Source organism: Haliaeetus leucocephalus, unplaced genomic scaffold, assembly GCF_000737465.1.
Source record: "Haliaeetus leucocephalus isolate CR32 unplaced genomic scaffold, Haliaeetus_leucocephalus-4.0 Scaffold784, whole genome shotgun sequence".
Classification (NCBI taxonomy): domain Eukaryota; kingdom Metazoa; phylum Chordata; class Aves; order Accipitriformes; family Accipitridae; genus Haliaeetus; species Haliaeetus leucocephalus.
The window spans coordinates 4,193,085-4,211,605 of NW_010973220.1; the positions used below are offsets into that span (position 1 = coordinate 4,193,085).

General features: G+C 38.0%; 1 protein-coding gene across 1 annotated transcript in view; it reads left to right on the plus strand.

Moving 5' to 3' along the window:
• Positions 1–18,521, plus strand: part of GPC5 (glypican 5) — a 713,875-nt gene that overhangs the window by 92,951 nt on the left and 602,403 nt on the right. The window contains 4 exon segments of the mRNA XM_010581507.1: positions 16,202–16,459; positions 16,462–16,646; positions 16,648–16,681; positions 16,684–16,871. Coding sequence (XP_010579809.1) covers positions 16,202–16,459; positions 16,462–16,646; positions 16,648–16,681; positions 16,684–16,871 — 665 coding nt within the window.

The following is an 18,521-nucleotide window of genomic DNA, read 5'->3' on the forward strand; positions in this document are numbered from 1 at the left end:
AATACACAGGAGTCTTAAGAAAGAGCAAGATGATCCTGTATCTCTGCTGTAAATGTGATCCCCCTAAGGCCCACAAATAAAGAGAGAGAGGAAATTAGTTCTCACAACAGAACATTCTTGTAGTATTTAATATGCACAAACTTCCAATATGAACTTCTGGTCACAGAAGAGAATAGCAGGGCACTTCTAAGAGTCTCGGGAGACTGAGAAGTTCCCTGGCTGTTCACCTTCCTCTTGTTTTCACAGTATGTTGTTAATTTGGAAACATATCGTTCCTGTGTGCATGGGATATGAGAAGGGAGTATTTTGTTGTTTTCTAGGCAGATGATTTTCATGGTCATGGAGAAAGCTTCTACATCTTTTGAATATCGTGTTCAGAGCAAGTCTGTGTTCAACAGCTGCAGTTATCACTCATCCTTCAGGTTTAAAGTAGGACAAATTTACAGGGCCTTCTTATGAGAGAGGCATACCATTGGAACTGAAATGGAAGTTTTCTTTCCTTGGATGGTCATAGCAGATCAGTGTTCTTGGTTCTCCTTCCCCCACCCTGTTCTCCATGGACTGCAGTCTGGACAAGAGTTGTGGTCACATCCATTTTGTCACTGCTAGGCAAGTGGCCGGTTCAGGAAATAGTTTAATACGTGATCTTCTTGTGAAATTGGATTTGGCAGGGGATTAAAAGGCGTCTGCTAAATTGAGAGGAGAGTGGGGCTGCAACTGTCAGTCTTTAGTAGACGACACACAACTTCTATTGCTTTTCTCTCCTGTATCTCTTTTATCTCTTTGATCTCTATTAGTAGAGGGTGAGGGAGCCCCATCAGCAGTTCCGGAACCAAGTATAAAATTTGGAAGTGAGACAAAAGGTGCACAAGAGGCAGAGAACATTACAGCACTGTCTTCCAGATTACAGAAGGAAGGTTGCCCAGAACTGGACATGTTAGCTATATCAGCATGGCTAACTCCACAGGTCTAGGGAGGCATTATCAGTCTGCAGGCCAAGTAATACAGTGTGGCACATGTCCACACTACTTAGGGATAGCTCCTTCTAGAGCAGACCACATCCTTTTCATGTACCACTTGGCTGTTTATGCATTCTTGATTTTACATGACCTTTTTTTTAATGCATTTTTTCAGTCTGCAATAATATGAAGGATGCATTGCATCCACCAAAATGAACTGAACGTGCTATGCTATATGCCCAAGGGTGTCAGAAGAATGAAGGGAATGGGAAGCTTTCTGGAGCAATATTGGAAGAGAGTGGAGAGTGCCGAAGCTTACACAGGTTCAGCTATACTGTTTTTTCGGAGTGGTCCCTGTGGTAGACCTGTCTATAGGACCATACAGGTTATCTTGGAAAGAACTAGTTGGAGCGATCTGAAACAAACCTGTGAGTGAGCTATTAGTTATGGGTCCAGTGGTTAATATGCGTATATAAGAGTAGATGCACACACATTTATCTTGTGTGACTATTAGGTCAATATTAAACTAATTGTAGACATCAAAAAGAAATGGGACATCACTTTGAACTTGCAGAGGTATATTTTTCAGCTTGTCTACAGGTTGTATATTTTCTTTAAGAGTTCATTACTTTCACCAGAAATTTGTTCTATGTTATAGAGTGCATTCATGCAGTTAAAGTTAGATGAATACCTCATTTTAAAAACATACCTAGTTGCAAGAAAATAATCTCTGGACAAACAAATCTCTGGAGGAGACAGAGTTTGATCTCATTTTCTACAGTGGAAATTCAGATACAGCTGTTACAGGTCAATAATATGGAAGTTATAAGTAAATTTGTAACTAAGAAACCCAAGCTATACAGGTGAAATAGCAAAACTGATGATGATTGATACAATGGAGTGGATTGTTGAGCTTGTCACCATCAGCTCCCTCAATAGCAAATTAAGTGAGAGGCACTTTTTTTGGCATGATTCATCTCCCCATAAATATTTTGGCATGATTCATCTTCCCATAAACATCTAAAATAGGTCAGATGAATCATGCCTTAAACATCCCCATAACTTTTTAGTGTTGAAAAAAAGAGAATATGGTATTTAGCTGAGGTGGTAGCTGAGATGAATCAGCACCTTGTATACTTGTGTGATAAGTGTGATAAGCTGATGTGCTCTTTTGCTGTCTTCTTCCTTGTGGGTTTTGGGTTTGGCATTGTCATTATTTAGTAAACATCACTGCTTTCATCAGTATTCGCATGCATAAGTTCAAGGTTATATATGAACTGAACAGTATAAATTGGAAGGCTCCATAATGAGCCTATACTTTGTATTCCAGAGGTAAAATGTGTATCAATAGCTGACATCACAGTATATGTTACCCTAGGAGTATAGTAATGTAAATCAGATTCTCATGCGGAGTCATGACAAAATGCAGAAAAGGGCAAAATGTTCTCCCATATCCTACGAGGTTCCACTGGAAGTAGTTAATTCTGCTCAAGCCCAGCTGTCACCAGTGCTGATAAGACTGTTAAGAGATAACGGACCTCTTGGCACAGCTATGGAGCAGTATTGGTAAGATGTAAAGGTTGTTCACTTCAGAATTGTTTTCCACAACGTTTTCACTGATTGATTTGTTTTGTCAATATACCCATTCAGAAGTGCACTAGTAGTTGTCTTTGGATTTGTAGAGGTAGCAAAAGACTGAAGAGGGTGAATATTTTTTGTTTGTTTGTTTAACAGAAAAAGGGGAAGCTAGAGCATTTTAAACTGCTCAGTTATTGGGAATAAAAAGCTGAAATATTTAGAAGCTAAATACAAGAACATATCAAGTTGATAAGTAACAATGAAACTGTGTTTACTGGGGACAAGTTGGGTCAAACTAATCTAATTTCCCTGTATGGAAATGGAAACAAAATGTGGGCATGTGAGAAACACAGATGTTAAGTCACTTGCCTTTCCTAAGTCTTTTTACCCTATTCAACATGCCATTCTCATAAGTAAGGAATTGTTTTGATAAAATTACCCCTAAACAGATGTAAAACATTTTGGAAACCTGTATTTGATTGGTTAGCAAGTGTTCATGGTCAGAAGAGAAAGACACTTGGGTTGTGGTTCTTGGGCAAGTACAGCCACCATTTTCACTACTGTGTTGAATGGTGAAATAATCAGTGTGCTCTCAACAAGTGAGGGAGGGCAATAAGAGCTCATGCGCAGGCTGGAAAATAGACCTAGAATTCAAAATAGCTGGATGCCATTCAATGGGGACATATGCAGATTCTGCATTTAGGTAGGAATAAGATGAGTTGAAGATTGGAGAAATACAGGCTCAGCAGTTGTTTGTTGAAATGATGTAGAGAGCTTAGTGGTTCCCAAAGTGAACATGAGTTAGAGAAGCGATGCTATTCCAAAATAGGTTAACAAAACATTTTTGAAGTACCCAGTCAGGCAGAGCTATATATGAGTTTGGAACTCCTAACATATACCTTGTCCACTTAAGCATATCATTTGGGCAATTTAGACTTGCCTTTGGAAGTCTTCAGGATTAAGTTCAACTACATAGAGGCAGAATGGACCCCCTTTATGACTGAAAGAAGTGGGATTGTTCATTTTAATAAAAAGAACAGAAAAGAAATTTGTAACAGTTTTCAGGAGTACAATTCGTCACCTAGCTTCTCTGAACTAATCACCCTCTTTCTCTGTATAAATAGAGGAGAAAGGCAGTGTGATTCATCTCATTTCCATGTGGACACCTAAACTAGGTCAGATGAATCATGCCATCATCCTCTCTACTGATTAGCTGAGAGGTAGACTCATCTGCTTTGGAGATGCATTTGGTCTTTGGAGATGTCTACAATCAGGTGGGGAGGATCTAATCTGAAATACCTAAAAGGAGGAAGAAGCAAATAATTTGTTCTCACTGATGAGAGCAAATAAGAGTATGGGGAAGTACTGGAACAATTTTATTGGAGGTTATGGCCTCTTTATTACTGTACATTTTTAAAGAATAGGTTAGGTTAGATAAATATGTTAAAATATGGGATCGTAAATCTAGTTGAACCTGCCCGGGGTTCAAAGGATGGATTAGAGGACATCTCAAGTTCCTCCTAGCCCTGTGCTTCTGTGTGGTTTCTTTATTTAGCGAGAGATATTCCAGTCCTACATAAGCTAGGATACACAGCTGTAAAGGGAATAGGGAGGTAACTATCCAATTTTGAGTGATGCAAGAGATGCATACCCCTTGTCACATTGCATGGTAGGGCAGATCACATGATGGGGTGGAAATCACAGTGGGATTTTAGTTTGGAAGAGACAGATATTTCCAGCAGCTACTATCTCAAGCTCCTTCCTGGAAAGTATTGTGTACCTTGAGAATGTGTGAGTTGGCAGTGCTGTTGTTGAACAGTTGAACAGTTGCAAAACAGGGCTTAGCAGAGCATCTACAAATAGTGGTAGGGTGAAAGGCTATTAGCACCCTCAGTAAAGCTAGTAGATAATGTACTGGTTATACTCATGAGCTCTCTGAAAGTCAAAAAATTTAGCATTTAAGAAGACAAATTATGTTTTATATATTTGGAAAAAATTTGCTGAAGGTTAAAGAGCATTAAGATATAAAGTTTAAGGGAATAATTTAATGAAGCCATATTTATGTAATTACTCATACTACAGTAAACATAATTGATTTATGTTTAAATCTAACATCTATTGTTCTTTGGTCCATTGAGTGTGCTCTAACTAAACATTAATAGTCATCAAAAAACATCTTGACAAACAAAATAATAGATGAGATAATCTCATGAAAAAAATTGGATTACTGTTAAAGGATTTCAAAAATCTTCAGACTAGACCGCATCTTGACAACATACATAGACTATAGAAAGAAATCCAGATTATATAAAGAAATACAGGTTTTAACTTCTTGTTCACTGGTGCCATGAGGCCAGAGAGCTGGACTGAAAAATCAGATGGAATTTCCCCTTGGCCAAGGCCATTCTACCTGATACAAGCAACAAGTGCAGTAGCTCCCCCAGAAAGTATAGGGAGAAACATCACTCTGCCAGGTGTTCTGGTTTGGGGTTTTTTTTGGTTTTGTTTTTTCTTTCCCCAACAGATATGCTTAGTGGGGGTATACTCAGCAGTCTTAACTGACTACATGTGAACCTTAACAATAAACAGTATGTAATGTGTTTTTACCTTTTTCATGGTAAAAGCCATTCTGTTAAAAGAGCTTGAACATCATGGAGCATATCCAGAACTTTCACCTCAAGAGCTTCTGTTGCAGGCTTAAATAAATGCACAAAAACCTCTAAGAGTGTTAGTGGGGAGCAAGCAGAATGCAAGCAAAGGGGATTCATCTGTTTTTGTCCTTCAGCTTTGTCTGCATTCAAAAGTGTGTATGACTTGGAAGTGGAGCTAAAGGCAAGTTTCTCATAGGAGACTCCCTTCTGAAGGGAACAGAAGGCCCAATATGCAGACCGGACCCATTTCTTAGGGAAGTCTGCTGCCTCCCTAGGGCCTGGGTTAAAGATGTGAAGAGAAAGCTTCCTACCCTGCTAAGGCCCTCAGATTGTTATCCATTATTGATTTTTCAGGTAGGCAGTGATGAAGTTGCAACAAGAAGTCCAAGGGTAATTACGAGAGACTTCAGGGCCTTGGGACAACTGGTTAAGGAGCACAAGCAGTGTTCTCCTGTATCCTTCCAGTTGCAGGGAATGATGAGGGAAAAAACAGGAAGAGCCAGCAGATCAATACCTGGCCCTGAGCCTGGTGTCACTGGCAGAATTTTGGGGTTTTTCACCATGGGCTGGTTTACATGGCACCAGGCCTGCTGGCAACAGGCGGGGTACTCCTGTCTCAAAGGGGGAAAAGGATGTTTGCACAGGAGTTAGCAGGGCTCATTGAAAGAGCTTTAAACTAGATTTGAAGGGGGAAAGGGATAAAACCAGGCTCACTAGAGATAAGCCTGGGGGCAGCCTGCCAATGTTTGAGGGACGGTGTGCTAGTGAGGTCCTTCAGTCTGCCATCCCAGTGGAGACAGGGGATGGAGATCCATGCAGCAGCAAAGATGCAAGGGTTATTGATGTGTTAGAAAACACGGAAGTGGAAAAGAGTTGTGGTGAATGGAGTTAAATCCCATTGGTGGCCGGTCACAAGTGGTGTTCCCCAGGCTCAGTATTGGGGCCACTTCTGTTTAATATCTTTAACGATGATCTGGACGAGGGGATCGAGTGCACCCTCAGTAAGTTTGCAGATGACACCAAGCTGGGCAGGAGTGTTGATCTGCTGGAGGGTAGGAAGGCTCTACAGAGGGATCTGGACAGGCTGGATCGATGGGCCAAGGCCAATTGTATGAGGTTCAACAAGGCCAAGTGCCGGGTCCTGCACTTGGGTCACAAGGTCACAACAACCCCATGCAACGGTACAGGCTTGGGGAAGAGTGGCTGGAAAGCTGCCTGGCAGAAAAGGACCTGGGGGTGCTGGTCGACAGCCGGCTGGATATGAGCCAGCAGTGTGCCCAGGTGGCCAAGAAGGCCAACGGCATCTTGGCTTGTATCAGAAATGGTGTGGCCAGCAGGAGCAGGGCAGTGAACATCCCCCCTGTACTCGTCACTGGTGAGGCTGCACCTCGAGTCCTGTGTTCAGTTTTGGGCCCCTCACTCCAGGAAAGACATTGAGGTGCTGGAGCGTGTCCAGAGAAGGGCAATGAAGCTGGTGAAGGGTCTGGAGCACAAGTCTTATGAGGAGCGGCTGAGGGAACTGGGGTTGTTTAGCCTGGAGAGAAGGAGGCTGAGGGGAGACCTTATCGGTCTCTACAACTGCCTGAAAGGAGGTTGTAGTGAGGTGGGGGTCGATCTCTTCTCCCAAGTGACAAGCGATAGGACGAGAGGAAACGGCCTCAAGTTGGTTGCGCCAGGAAAATTTTCTTCCCTGAAAGGGTCGTCAAGCCTTGGAACAGGCTGCCCAGGGAAGTGGTTGAGTCACCATCCCTGGAGGTATCTAAAAGACGTGTGGATGTGGCACTTAGGGGCGTGGTTTAGTGGTGAACTTGGCAGCATTAGGTTAATGGTTGGACTCAATGATCTTAAAGGTCTTTTCCAACCTAAACAATTCTATGACTGTAGGTGCCAAAGCTACTAGCGACAATGGATCATTTAACATGTATTGTTTAGTTCTTAGTTTCTAAAGAATGGGTTATGAGTTGGTGTAGAAATGAATTGTATTAAAATCAGGAGTCATACTGCCTAAGAAGGGGTGAGTCAGAGTGGACTATTCCAATCCATATCAATATTTGATTTTAATATGTTATAATCAAAAGCAGCCACACAGAATATTCTGTACAACTGTCATAAAAATTCCTTCTAGAAACAATTTATCTTTCCTGAGACTTCCTCAGTGTTGAAATGTTTTCTGGATTTCACTTAAATTTGATAAGTTTATATACTAAAGCTTTATGTCTTTCCCTAACCAGTTTGGAGAACTGGATTTTTATGTTGTTGTTGACAGGTGCTATTTTCCTCTTGTCATTGGGAAAGAGCGTATTTGTCAGCCTGATTATGCACCTCCCCAGAGTTTCTATCTTGTCAAGTTAGAAATGGTACATTTATTAATGTATCTGAAACCTGGAAGTGCATACTTCATTCCTTTTCACAGTATTGTTCAAACTAGGTACTGAAATATATGGCATAAACCAAAATATTTTTACATCACCTACATGAAGCAGAATTTTGCACATATCACTGATCACTAATATACCAGAGCTATGCGGAGGGACATGGAGTGTTTCTTCCTGATATGCAGTAGTTACAGAGGAATATAGAACTAACTTCAACAGAATACAGCTCCAGTCATAACTTAATTGTTCCTGAATCTTCCGTGGAAAACATGGATGTTTGTTTAAGAAATGCAGCCTCGAAGGACATTGTTTTCCTCTCTTTTTTTCTCAATAAAAGTGAAGTGAAGCAAAGCAAAGTGAAGTGAAAGATAATAAATGCATCTAATCCCTTACCAAACTCTTTGGAGGCTCTGTGAAACTCATGACATGTAGTCATATGTTAAGTAAACAAACTCCTCACATTTCTTTGACTGATGTGACAATTTTTGGTGTGGAATTCCTCAGACTATCAGATGCAGGAATTCCTGATGCAGGAAACCTCAACCAACGCCTAGAAGAAAGCTATCAAATTAAATATTCTGTGGTACAAAATGAATATATTTACTTGTTTGATGTGCAAGAGATATTGATCCGTAGTGTTACATCTGGTAGAACCTGATTATCATTTACTTTAACCTGTATAAATCAAAAATGAGCTCACTGAAGTTGAGTATTGCCAGCATAAAACTGGGATAATTAAAAAAAAAACAAAGAGGTTCTAAACTTTCAAATATAAAGACAAAAGCTTCACCTGATGCCAACCATCATCATAGCTTTATGGAAATCTTCCTGAGGTTGTTCTTTCTCTTTATATGTAATTCCTCTGTGATTTCCTGATAATTACTTTTTATAAAGCTAGCATGTAAAGTTGTGATGCTCAGACAACCCTCTGGAAACCAAGTATATACTTTATTTCATTCTAAGAAAAACATGTTCCCAGTTGTGCAGAAGGAAAGAGGATTTGCATAAATATATTAGAAATTTGTCATTTATCTACCATTGAGACCCCTTTGTAGAAACATGATCTTCTCAGTTCTTTATTCGTATAAATTTCAGTATCATGTTATGTTTGTTGACACTTTCTCTTAATACCAGTTCCTTACAAAAATCTTAGGGATTCAGCCTGACTAAATGCAGATCTTAGTATATCTGAACAATTTGTTCTAATGTTCCTTTATAGTCAATGGAGAGGAACAAGCACTTCCAGAGAGCAGTTAATCTCAACCAAAAGTCGTCATCTAAAGTCAGAGATGACTCATGCCTTAGAAGTGCTTGTTTCTCTCACCTGACTTTTAGGGAGCTTCAGGTGACTAGCTCACATACATACGTTTGAAGTTATGTGAAATGAATTTTACCTTCTAATCAGTTAATTTTTTGACCCTCCTATCTCAACATCATCCTGCTATAAATTCCAAATTTTGCTTTTTAAAAAATACCCTTTACATACACCTGAGATGACTTGCCTTCCTTATTTATTATGGCAAATGTGTAAAAATGCATATCATAAATCATTATCAGTTTAATGTCCTTTTGCAAACCATGCACAACATTTTACGTCAAAAGATTTTCAGACAATTTAATTATATGATACCAGTTTTAAAGCTGTGGTCCCCTGGAATGTTCTGCTTGCAGCTCTGAGTGTATTTTATTCTAAGGTGGTAAGCAATATATTCAGAGTTTAGAAATACTTTCCTCCAGCGAGAAAGTATTGCCTGTGAAATACATAAAACAATGCAAAATCAGAGCAGCATCTAAGAGGAAAAAAGGTTTTGGTAGGGCTCTATTTATTGCTAGTTGTTTCTCCTCCTGGCACCATACAAAACAATCTGCTGTTGTTGCTTCCAAAATGGCAAGATGAATGGTCCCATAGTCACCACTATGAAAAGGATAAGAACAGACTGGGGAAAAAAAAAAAAAAAAGAACAATTTTGGGAGAAAGGTGGAATCACTGATTATAACTAGATAAAATAATAACCATGTGTTATTCATTCATTTGATTATTATTCATTCATTCATATGGCAGTCCTTCAATATTAAAATATCATCTATCAAGGTATGATTAAATAATTTACATTTCAGTTACAACTTAGGAGTATGTTAAATAGCAGATTCTAAGGCTAGGTATAATAAAATCAACAGTAGTAAGTTTCACTGAAAAGTTAAAAAAAGAATGTTATGACTGATCATTGGTGATGATTTTCATTAAGTTTTAAAAATTAATGAAGCTCCAGAGAACTGGAAAAAGGATAATTTTATAAAAAACAAATACAAGACTTTGAGATCATCATGTCAGATCAGCTAACATGAGTCCTGTTGCAGTGCTGGGCCTGTTCTTGAATGTATAAATAGAAAGATGGAGAAGGAAAAGAAAAAAACCCTGAATTTGCTGATTTAGAAAGCAAATTCTGCATGGCAAAATAGTCAGGATTACTATGAAAAGATTAACACTGAGTAATGATATTAAGTACATTATAAAATAAGAATGAGAAGTACAATTATCCATTCAGACTAGCAAAAAGCTGTAGCACAGTCATGAGTGAAATTCATCTCACCTGGCTTTGGGACATGTTTTTCTAGGTTCTTCAGCATATTATATGTTCAAATAAAAGTTAAATTTACATTGGTTAAATCGGGAATGAGTTTCTTACGACTCCTCACAATTTCATTATGGGCAAAAAGGATAGCACACCTTACATATGGATCCGAGAGAATTTGCTGTTTCTCTGATTAGTGTTTTAACAGCCTTTCAAAGCGCAACAGTTCTTTTTAGTATAATTGCAGTGACACTAATGCTTATAGGCCACGTTATCTATGATTGCTAATTCCTGTTAATACACCAACTAAAACTGTCATACACCAGCTTCCTAGTGCCTTTGCTTTTCTCTGGTGCTATACTCGTGCCTCCTGTGCATTGCTCAGATGAATCATCAGTCCTGAGCTCTCCACTGGGAGGAGTCTGATGCTGCTGATGGAGGTTTCTTCCATGATGGTCTTGGGCCCTCTCAGGGTTAATTTTGTTTGTTTCAATCCTGTATTTGCTAATGGGGCAAACTCTTACCTACCCTCTGGGACCTTGGGCTTAGTTACACCATGATTACTTCATTTTTTTTCAGTCCCCATGTAGTATTTTAAACAGAGTTATGCAATTTCACAAAGCTAAAAAAACAACAACAACAAAACCACAACTAAAAAAAAATTACAATATAGCTAAACCAAACTCAGAATCACAGGATGTGCAAGAAAATCCTGACATCTGAGTATCTGAGTAATTTGCCATTGAACCCAGGAACTTAGGCAATGGCCAACTGATTCTAATTCAGGTTTTTAAAATTTTCTTTTTCAAAGAGACCTAAAATAAATTCAAGATGAAATGAGACCTGATGAATTCTGAAGTCTGTTATGAGCAGTTATGGCTGTAAAGCCTGCTGCGTATCACTAACACTTGGCAAAACAGCCCAAAGTTGGTTGGGCTACAGGTTTAATCTATTCTACCTGTTTTCTTACTGACTTCAGTGGTGAGTCTCTAATCTATGAAATGGATTAATTTGAAATACGTGTTAATGAGGAGCAGGTTTAGTGAATCTCAAATATCTTCTTCTGGCACTTATCCTTTTGATCTCTCTCTCATATAACCTTCACAGCCAATGCCCTAATGAGTTCATTCCTTATAATTCATTTATATGTCTTGAAGACTTTATTCTGCCAGCTCATTTTTCTGATATGATAAATGATTAGGGGATTTTGCAGTATATCTGGCACTGTGTACTACTTTGTAGTTAGGAATAGCTATGCTGAATTTCCCACCTATACATATTTCCCTGTTTGATATATTTTAAACAAAGATACTATGTATGTAATACTGGGTGGATTAATTTTTTTTCCATAATTATTCTTTTCCATAATTTTTTAATGCCTTTTGTTTGCCAGGCTGTAGACTGTACCTGAGACATTCCCCTTGACTTCCAATAAGACAATGTATGTAAGATACACTTGGTTGGACTATAACTCTTTCGTAGAGTGAGTTTGATGCTTCTGGATTATTTGCACTGCCCATAAACAGAAGGAAAACATATGAGATCACCGAACATTAATGGCAGCTGGCAACAGGCTAATACTTCCCCATAGGATTTTTCAAGTCATAATAAATCCGTAATATTATTAGGTTTTTCAGCTTTTGCTTGGATTCAGTTTATCTGGATTCCTGTATATTACGGGCTGATACTTAAGGTAGGGGAAGCTCAACAGTTATGGATCCCCTCTGGACTGTGAAAGGCATTCTTGCTAAATACTATGTCCATAGTTCAAGGATGGATTTTAATCTGTCTGGTTATAATTTATTGAGTTCTATATGTTACCCTGACCAAGTGTGAATTAATTTGTAATATGTAATGTAGGCTGGTGAATTACTACCGAATTATTAGACTTCACAACTTGTTGGCCCACTACTAATATAGGATTTTTAATTTATTAGACTATCTTAGATAATTAGATACATTGTGGTATCTTTATAATTTAGAACCACCCATGGCTCTAAGGAACAGAAAGGTTAAACAAAGTGAATGAAAGATTGCACACCTTTTAAAGCAATGACCTGATAGTTATTTTACATCACTTTGTGATCACTTTTTAAATACACTATTATCAAAAACGTATGTATATATGTACTGATATGAAGAATCAGCTGAATAAATCCAATACATAAAACAAAAAAGTGCCCATCTACATTTTTTTCCTAGCCTTGTGTTCTATTCTTTCTTAGCAAAACCAGGAAGAGAGAGATTCCTGGTCTTTCAAAAAAATAATGGGTTATTATATTGACAGCCCTGATTTTTGACTTAGGAGTGTACAAATCATGATTTTAAGTGTAGCCAAAGAAAAACAAAGTTGACATGCCACCCATGGTAAAAGCTAGACATTATTCACAGTAGGGATGCAGAAGGTATCTGTAGGACATTGTATAGTGGTTACTACAAAGATCTCATAAAGGGTGGAGATAAGAGGCATTGAGCCTGCAGATTAAAAAATCAGAGAAAAAAAGAGATTGTCTGGCTCATCTTAGTTGTATTTAAAATGTCTTTTGTATGTATTGGATTTATACTGATTGACAACTCAACACTTCTTTTTTTGTGGCTGAATAATTAAGACTGACGATGTTCGTCTGGGCTGACAGACTTAAAAGATAGAGAAACACATAGTTAAATCTATGATACGCTTGCAGCGTTGAACCAGCATAACTTGATCTGTCGTTGAAGTCTCTGAAAGTGTTGTAAATGACATAGATTGCCATCGTAAGGTGTTCACAGGAGCTGTTCAATGTTGAAAGTAAACATAGGTCTGCTTTGCTGTCTGTCATTCTTCAAGCTGTCTGAGAGCAAAACAAATTTCTGGAATAGCTTTGGCAGTTATAAAGTAGAAAAAGTGCCAGTGGAATAAACCTGATTAACAAATTTTCTAAGAAATCCTAAAATGACCATTAAACAGCATGATGCAGAATTGTTAAACACAAGTGACCAGTATTACCATATGCTGTTTAAGAAAGCAGAAACAGTCAATAAATCATGCAGTTGCATATTGCACTCATTCATCTGTGGGTTGCTGGGGCACTAGCAATGTAGTTCAGTCTTGAAGGTTTGTTGTTGTTTAGACCACATTGTAAAAATCTATTGATTATCCATGTGCAGCATGATTTATTCTTTCATCTGATATTTGTGCTCTTGGTAATGGGATACTGAGCTGTGGATTGTAACAGACATTTTAGATCACATACTTTATGGTTTTCATCTAGGAAACAGTAATAATAAAAGCTTGAGAAGGGTCATAAAAACCTTATTCATATAATTCTAAAGAAATTATTATAATATCATTATTTTACTAACATTACCTACTTTAACAAATTTCATCTGAAGCATTGGCAAAAGTTGTGTAAAAGACTGAAAGTGCAGTTACAAAAATAGCCATTTTCCTAGGAGGTTTTAATATTCTTCACACGTTATTATTTTAAACCATCTAAACCAAGAATCATTTTGACTTAAATTTTTGTCTCTGTTATTCTGGCTGCTCCAAGCTTTTATATGAAGGGTTCTTGAGTTAGCGATAACTGGGTATCTAGAATTCAGTTCAGTTACCTAGGCAGAGCCATCTAGTACCATTTTAAATGCAAAACATCCACGCACAGCCTGGAGATGTGATACAGGACCTGCAGGATACCCATGCCCTTCGGGACAGGCAGATAAATGGCATCTACAATTGAAAAAGATATTAAACACTCTTAGGCAACTAAATAAAGCCTCCATAGTAGGGTTATACATTCTTTGCATTCCTTGTTCCCTCCAATAAAAATGAGACGTAATGTACAGTAGAATATTTAGGGCTGTAATTTAGCTGTTCATGCATATGTGCCTCCATGTGAGCTAGATGTCCAAACTGCCTTTATAGCTGGTGGAGATCTCATCCTTGGTCCAGTTGCCTTAAAGCGGGCATTTTTATCAATCTGATAGCCGTGTCTCATCTGCTGCTCCAGAAGGACATGAGTCTCCCATACGCATGTCCACACCTACAAACGTGGGGTGGTGCACGGGTGTCTCGGGTACTATCTGGCGTGAGGTGCTGAGGTTGAGAAAAGTCACAGAGGCAGTGGTGGCGCAGGCAGCTGTGGTCTACAGAGTTACTCAGCTGGCACTTCAGCATGTCACCTCGCGGGATAAACTGAAGAGGCTTTGCTGTATTGAATAGGTCTCCATTGGTGGGAGCCTAGCTCCAGGCAGGGTCCTGACTTCAGGAGTCTGACTTTTAAAACAAATCAAATTATTTGCTGAATCACTGTGATATGTGGCAGGCATGAATGATTATTGTGAAATTCAGTTTAGTAGAGATGCACATATCTATGTGCTACGGTATTGAAAAAAAAAGACAAATGGGATGCACTTTCCTACTCTTTACTATGTGCAGTCAACACTTTTTTTCTTACTTACATGAATGTTAGAGGAATGGAGAAGAGAGAGATAGTAAAATCAGTCTTAAAGGTGGTATGAAATAGGAAACTAAGAGTTAATAGATAACAGATAGCAGAGAAATAGAGGTAATGACTCTGATTTATAAGTGTATCTAGTTTTTATTGGAGAAAGCAAAGTATGCATAGAAAGTATAAGCAGATTAGTTTAATATGTCTTCTCTGCGATCTTTTCAGAGAGTGCAATTTGAAACCCACTGAAGTCAGTGAGAATCATTCCACTAACCTGAGCAAGCGTTTTATCAGAATATAAGACATGTATTCTTATGCACAGACATATATTAAAGATGTGATAGCCAGTCTTGGTTATTCTATTAAAATTATTCTGAGTTTTCTACTGTTCAGTCCGTGACTTAACATCAGACTTCAGATTGCTTCAGTAATTGCCTGACATAGTTTGACACTATTTGGTTCTGCCTATTTTTAACATCACTGTTTGGACAGTATTAACTGTACTTCTTGGTTTTGCTCACTTTATTTCTATAGAGTCCCATTAAAAAAATAAGTGTGAAAAAAACCCCAAACATGAAAACTTGTAAAGCTTGAATGAATAAAAGGAAGTTACTGAGTCATAGCCATCCAGTGGATAAAATGGGTTAATACTTGTAATGTGTGTTTCTTTGTATTTTTAATCTCAACTCTAAGGTAAGTTCCCTTTTGCTCTATATATTGCTCCTTTGCCTTCCCTGAAGTGCAAGCTTCTCAGGCAGACCTAGGGAATTCCTCAATGCAAACATCTTTCTATTTTGAAAACCAGCATTTTTCCTTACCTGCAAATCAGAGATCAAGTCAGGAGAGAATACTTCTCCAGTATACTTTAAATGTTTTATTAAAAACTACTCAGTGTACTTAAGGATTGCCACTTAACACGTGAAACGAAATGTAAATTTATCCATACAGGATTTACCAGTTATGCAGATCTTGAGGCTTAGAGAGGGTATATCCATCACAGTGCTCAGCAGAGCAGTTCTGCACATTCCAGCACTTTGCTTGACCATAGCAATTGCCAGACCAAACAGCATTGTTTTCATGTGTGTTTGGTACCTCTCTTTCCTTCGGAAGATAAGAAGACAAACCTGTTTGATCTTTTAAAAGTTAAGTTTTAATGGAAGGGAAGAGTTGTTTAAATTGTTTAAAGTTACTTTTGCCCATCCATTTAGGGTGGTAAGAGGAAAGAGTTGAAGTGGAGTGACTGAGAGCATTTAACTTTCTATTGCAACTTGCAGAATGAGTCATGAGATGAGACAGCTAATGTATGTATATACATAGATACAGTAAGGCTTTTTTGTATTTTGTAACTTAATAACTCAGCTTACAATCAACTTCCTTTTATATTTTTGTAGACTGTGTTTAATATATCCTGCCAAGAAAACATACGGATTATTAATTGTGTTGTAACATTACTTGTAAGGTGTTTTACTATATACAAAAGATAGTTGTCACAGTTTGTGAGAAGTTTGTCTCTTCGTAAATTCTAATGCAAAAATGCATTCAAGATAAATTTAATTCTGATGTAATCGTTTTAAATTCTTGCTCTAATTTCGTATTTTTTAAACCTTAAAAATAATGAACTTTCTTTATTTATTACAGAAACCTTTGAAATGCTTATCAGACTGGCTGAGAATTACACAAGCACACTTTTCTGCAATGCATATAGAAATATGGCTGCTGAGGCTACTACACGTGTTCCGGAGTTTTTCACAGATGTTGGACTCTTCATATTTGGCACAGACGTTAGCACTGAGAAATTTGTCAACAGATTTTCTGACACCCTGTTCCCAGTAGTCTACAACCATGTGATTAACCCTGGTCTGACTGACATTTCACTGGAATATGCGGAGTGCCTCCGAATGGTAACGTTTCCAAAAAGGCCATAGGACAAATAGGAAGATCACTGTTACCCAGCCGAACTTTCTTGCAGGCTCTGAATTTGGGGATTGAAGTGATCAATACAACAGATCATCTGCATTTCTCTAAAGACTGCGGCAGAGCTTTACTGAGATCACGGTACTGCCCTCATTGCCAAGGGCTGACTTCTAGGTAGGCCCTGTATGGGCCACTGCCTCAACATATCCGAGGCTGCTTAGCTGACACGGCAGAAGTTGAACTTCATTGGCGAGGATATATTCAGTCACTGGAGGAGCTCTCAAGTGCCTTGAGTGGAACATACGACACTGAGCATGTGCTTCTAAACGTTCATTCACTTCTTAATGACGCTCTCGTATAGGTTCGCATCAGTGGACCAGGATTCTCTGAGCAGGTAAGAAGCTGTTTTTATCCACGCTCGGTGCAAACATGACACTAAGGAAAGTAACACTGATAACTGTTTCTTGTTTGGCTGTTTTTGTTGTGGTGAATGCATTGGTATCTGGGTTCAGCTTTATTCGACAATGCATTTTTCCAGCACTACCAGTTTTTATTTGAATCATGCACATGACCTGCTAATTTCCATTATTCTATTCACAAGTTTAACGTCAAGTGGAGATTCAACATTTTGGCAGTGTTTACAGTAAAGGCTTTTCAAAATGAAAAGAATTCTTGTGTGGAAATTATCTTTTCCCATTTCCCATGAAACCACAGCTTTTTTCAAAATTTCGCTGAGTTAAAATTTTTGATGCACAATCCAATGGAAAATTCTATTCCTTCACCCTTCTTATTTAGAAGTTAACATTTTCAGTAGATGCACGGAATAGATTTAGGTTTAACTTTAAAACTGCGTCTGTTAAGTTCTGCTGAACAAGGGTGAACAGTGGAAAGTGTCATTAAGTTTGGAAGCTTAAAATATTAACAGGCAGACAGTAAATTATCTGCTGAAAAACTGATTACACAAATATTCTATAAAAACAGAATAATACCCTAACATTTGTGTAAATGAGAGTGTTAAATCTCAGTGATAATATTTGTTTGCAGATTGGAAACTTGTTATATGGCATACTGAGAATAATTTTTAGGAGCACAAAAAAATGTTTTTTGTGAACATAAAAAAATTAATTGCTTCATTGTTATATGCACATAATGATAAATTTAAGCAATCCTTCTTTTAGGTACCATTAGCCTGTCTTAAAGAACTATGACTTCGCATATATTATTTGCGTAATTTTGCAGGTTTCAGAGAAATTAGCACAGTTCATTTGTAACATGGACTAAGTCCTTCCTTACATATGCTTGAGAGAATAAACAAGTTATGTGAGAGCTACGTTAGCTATGAATGCATGAAGTGAAGAATTTAAGATACTGTTAGGGAAAATACACATTATTTAGCTACACATTAGAAAGAAAGTATATCTGCAAATTTATGAAGGTTATGTGAGTAGCAAAATTTGAATTCTTCCTACGTTATATGTAATACACAATACATTTTGTAATTCTGTGTTCTTACATGCAGACTTCACTGACAGTGACATATTCTGTGTTTAATGCTGGATTGGATATCTTGGTCTGGGGAGATGCCTTTAGTTTTACAGTATACACAGGTCTAAACAGGGTGTCTGGGTGTCAGTGGTGTGGCATCAGCTGAGGTGCAGTAATACTTCTAGGACTACCACAGCCTGCCTCTTTATGTGACTAGCTGAACTTGAAGCTGTGTCTTGTGCTAAGCAGCTGATATGACCTCTGACAACAAACAACTTGACCTAATATAATAAATAGAGGATTCTTCATTTCTTACTAAGACCTACAGTCTGTTAAAATGGCTTCTTCATTGTGCTTGTAGTCAGTGAGTAACAGGGAAATTTCCCATTTCTATGAATCTCCCATTTCTATGAATTTATACCAGCCAGCTACATTTAGCCAGAATCTCCTGCTGCTGAACTTCCTTGAGAAAAACTAATTATTTTTAAAAGGTTTTTCACTAACAGTTTGGCTTAAAAGTGGCTCACTGATGTCTGTCTAATTCCTAATATGTTTCAGA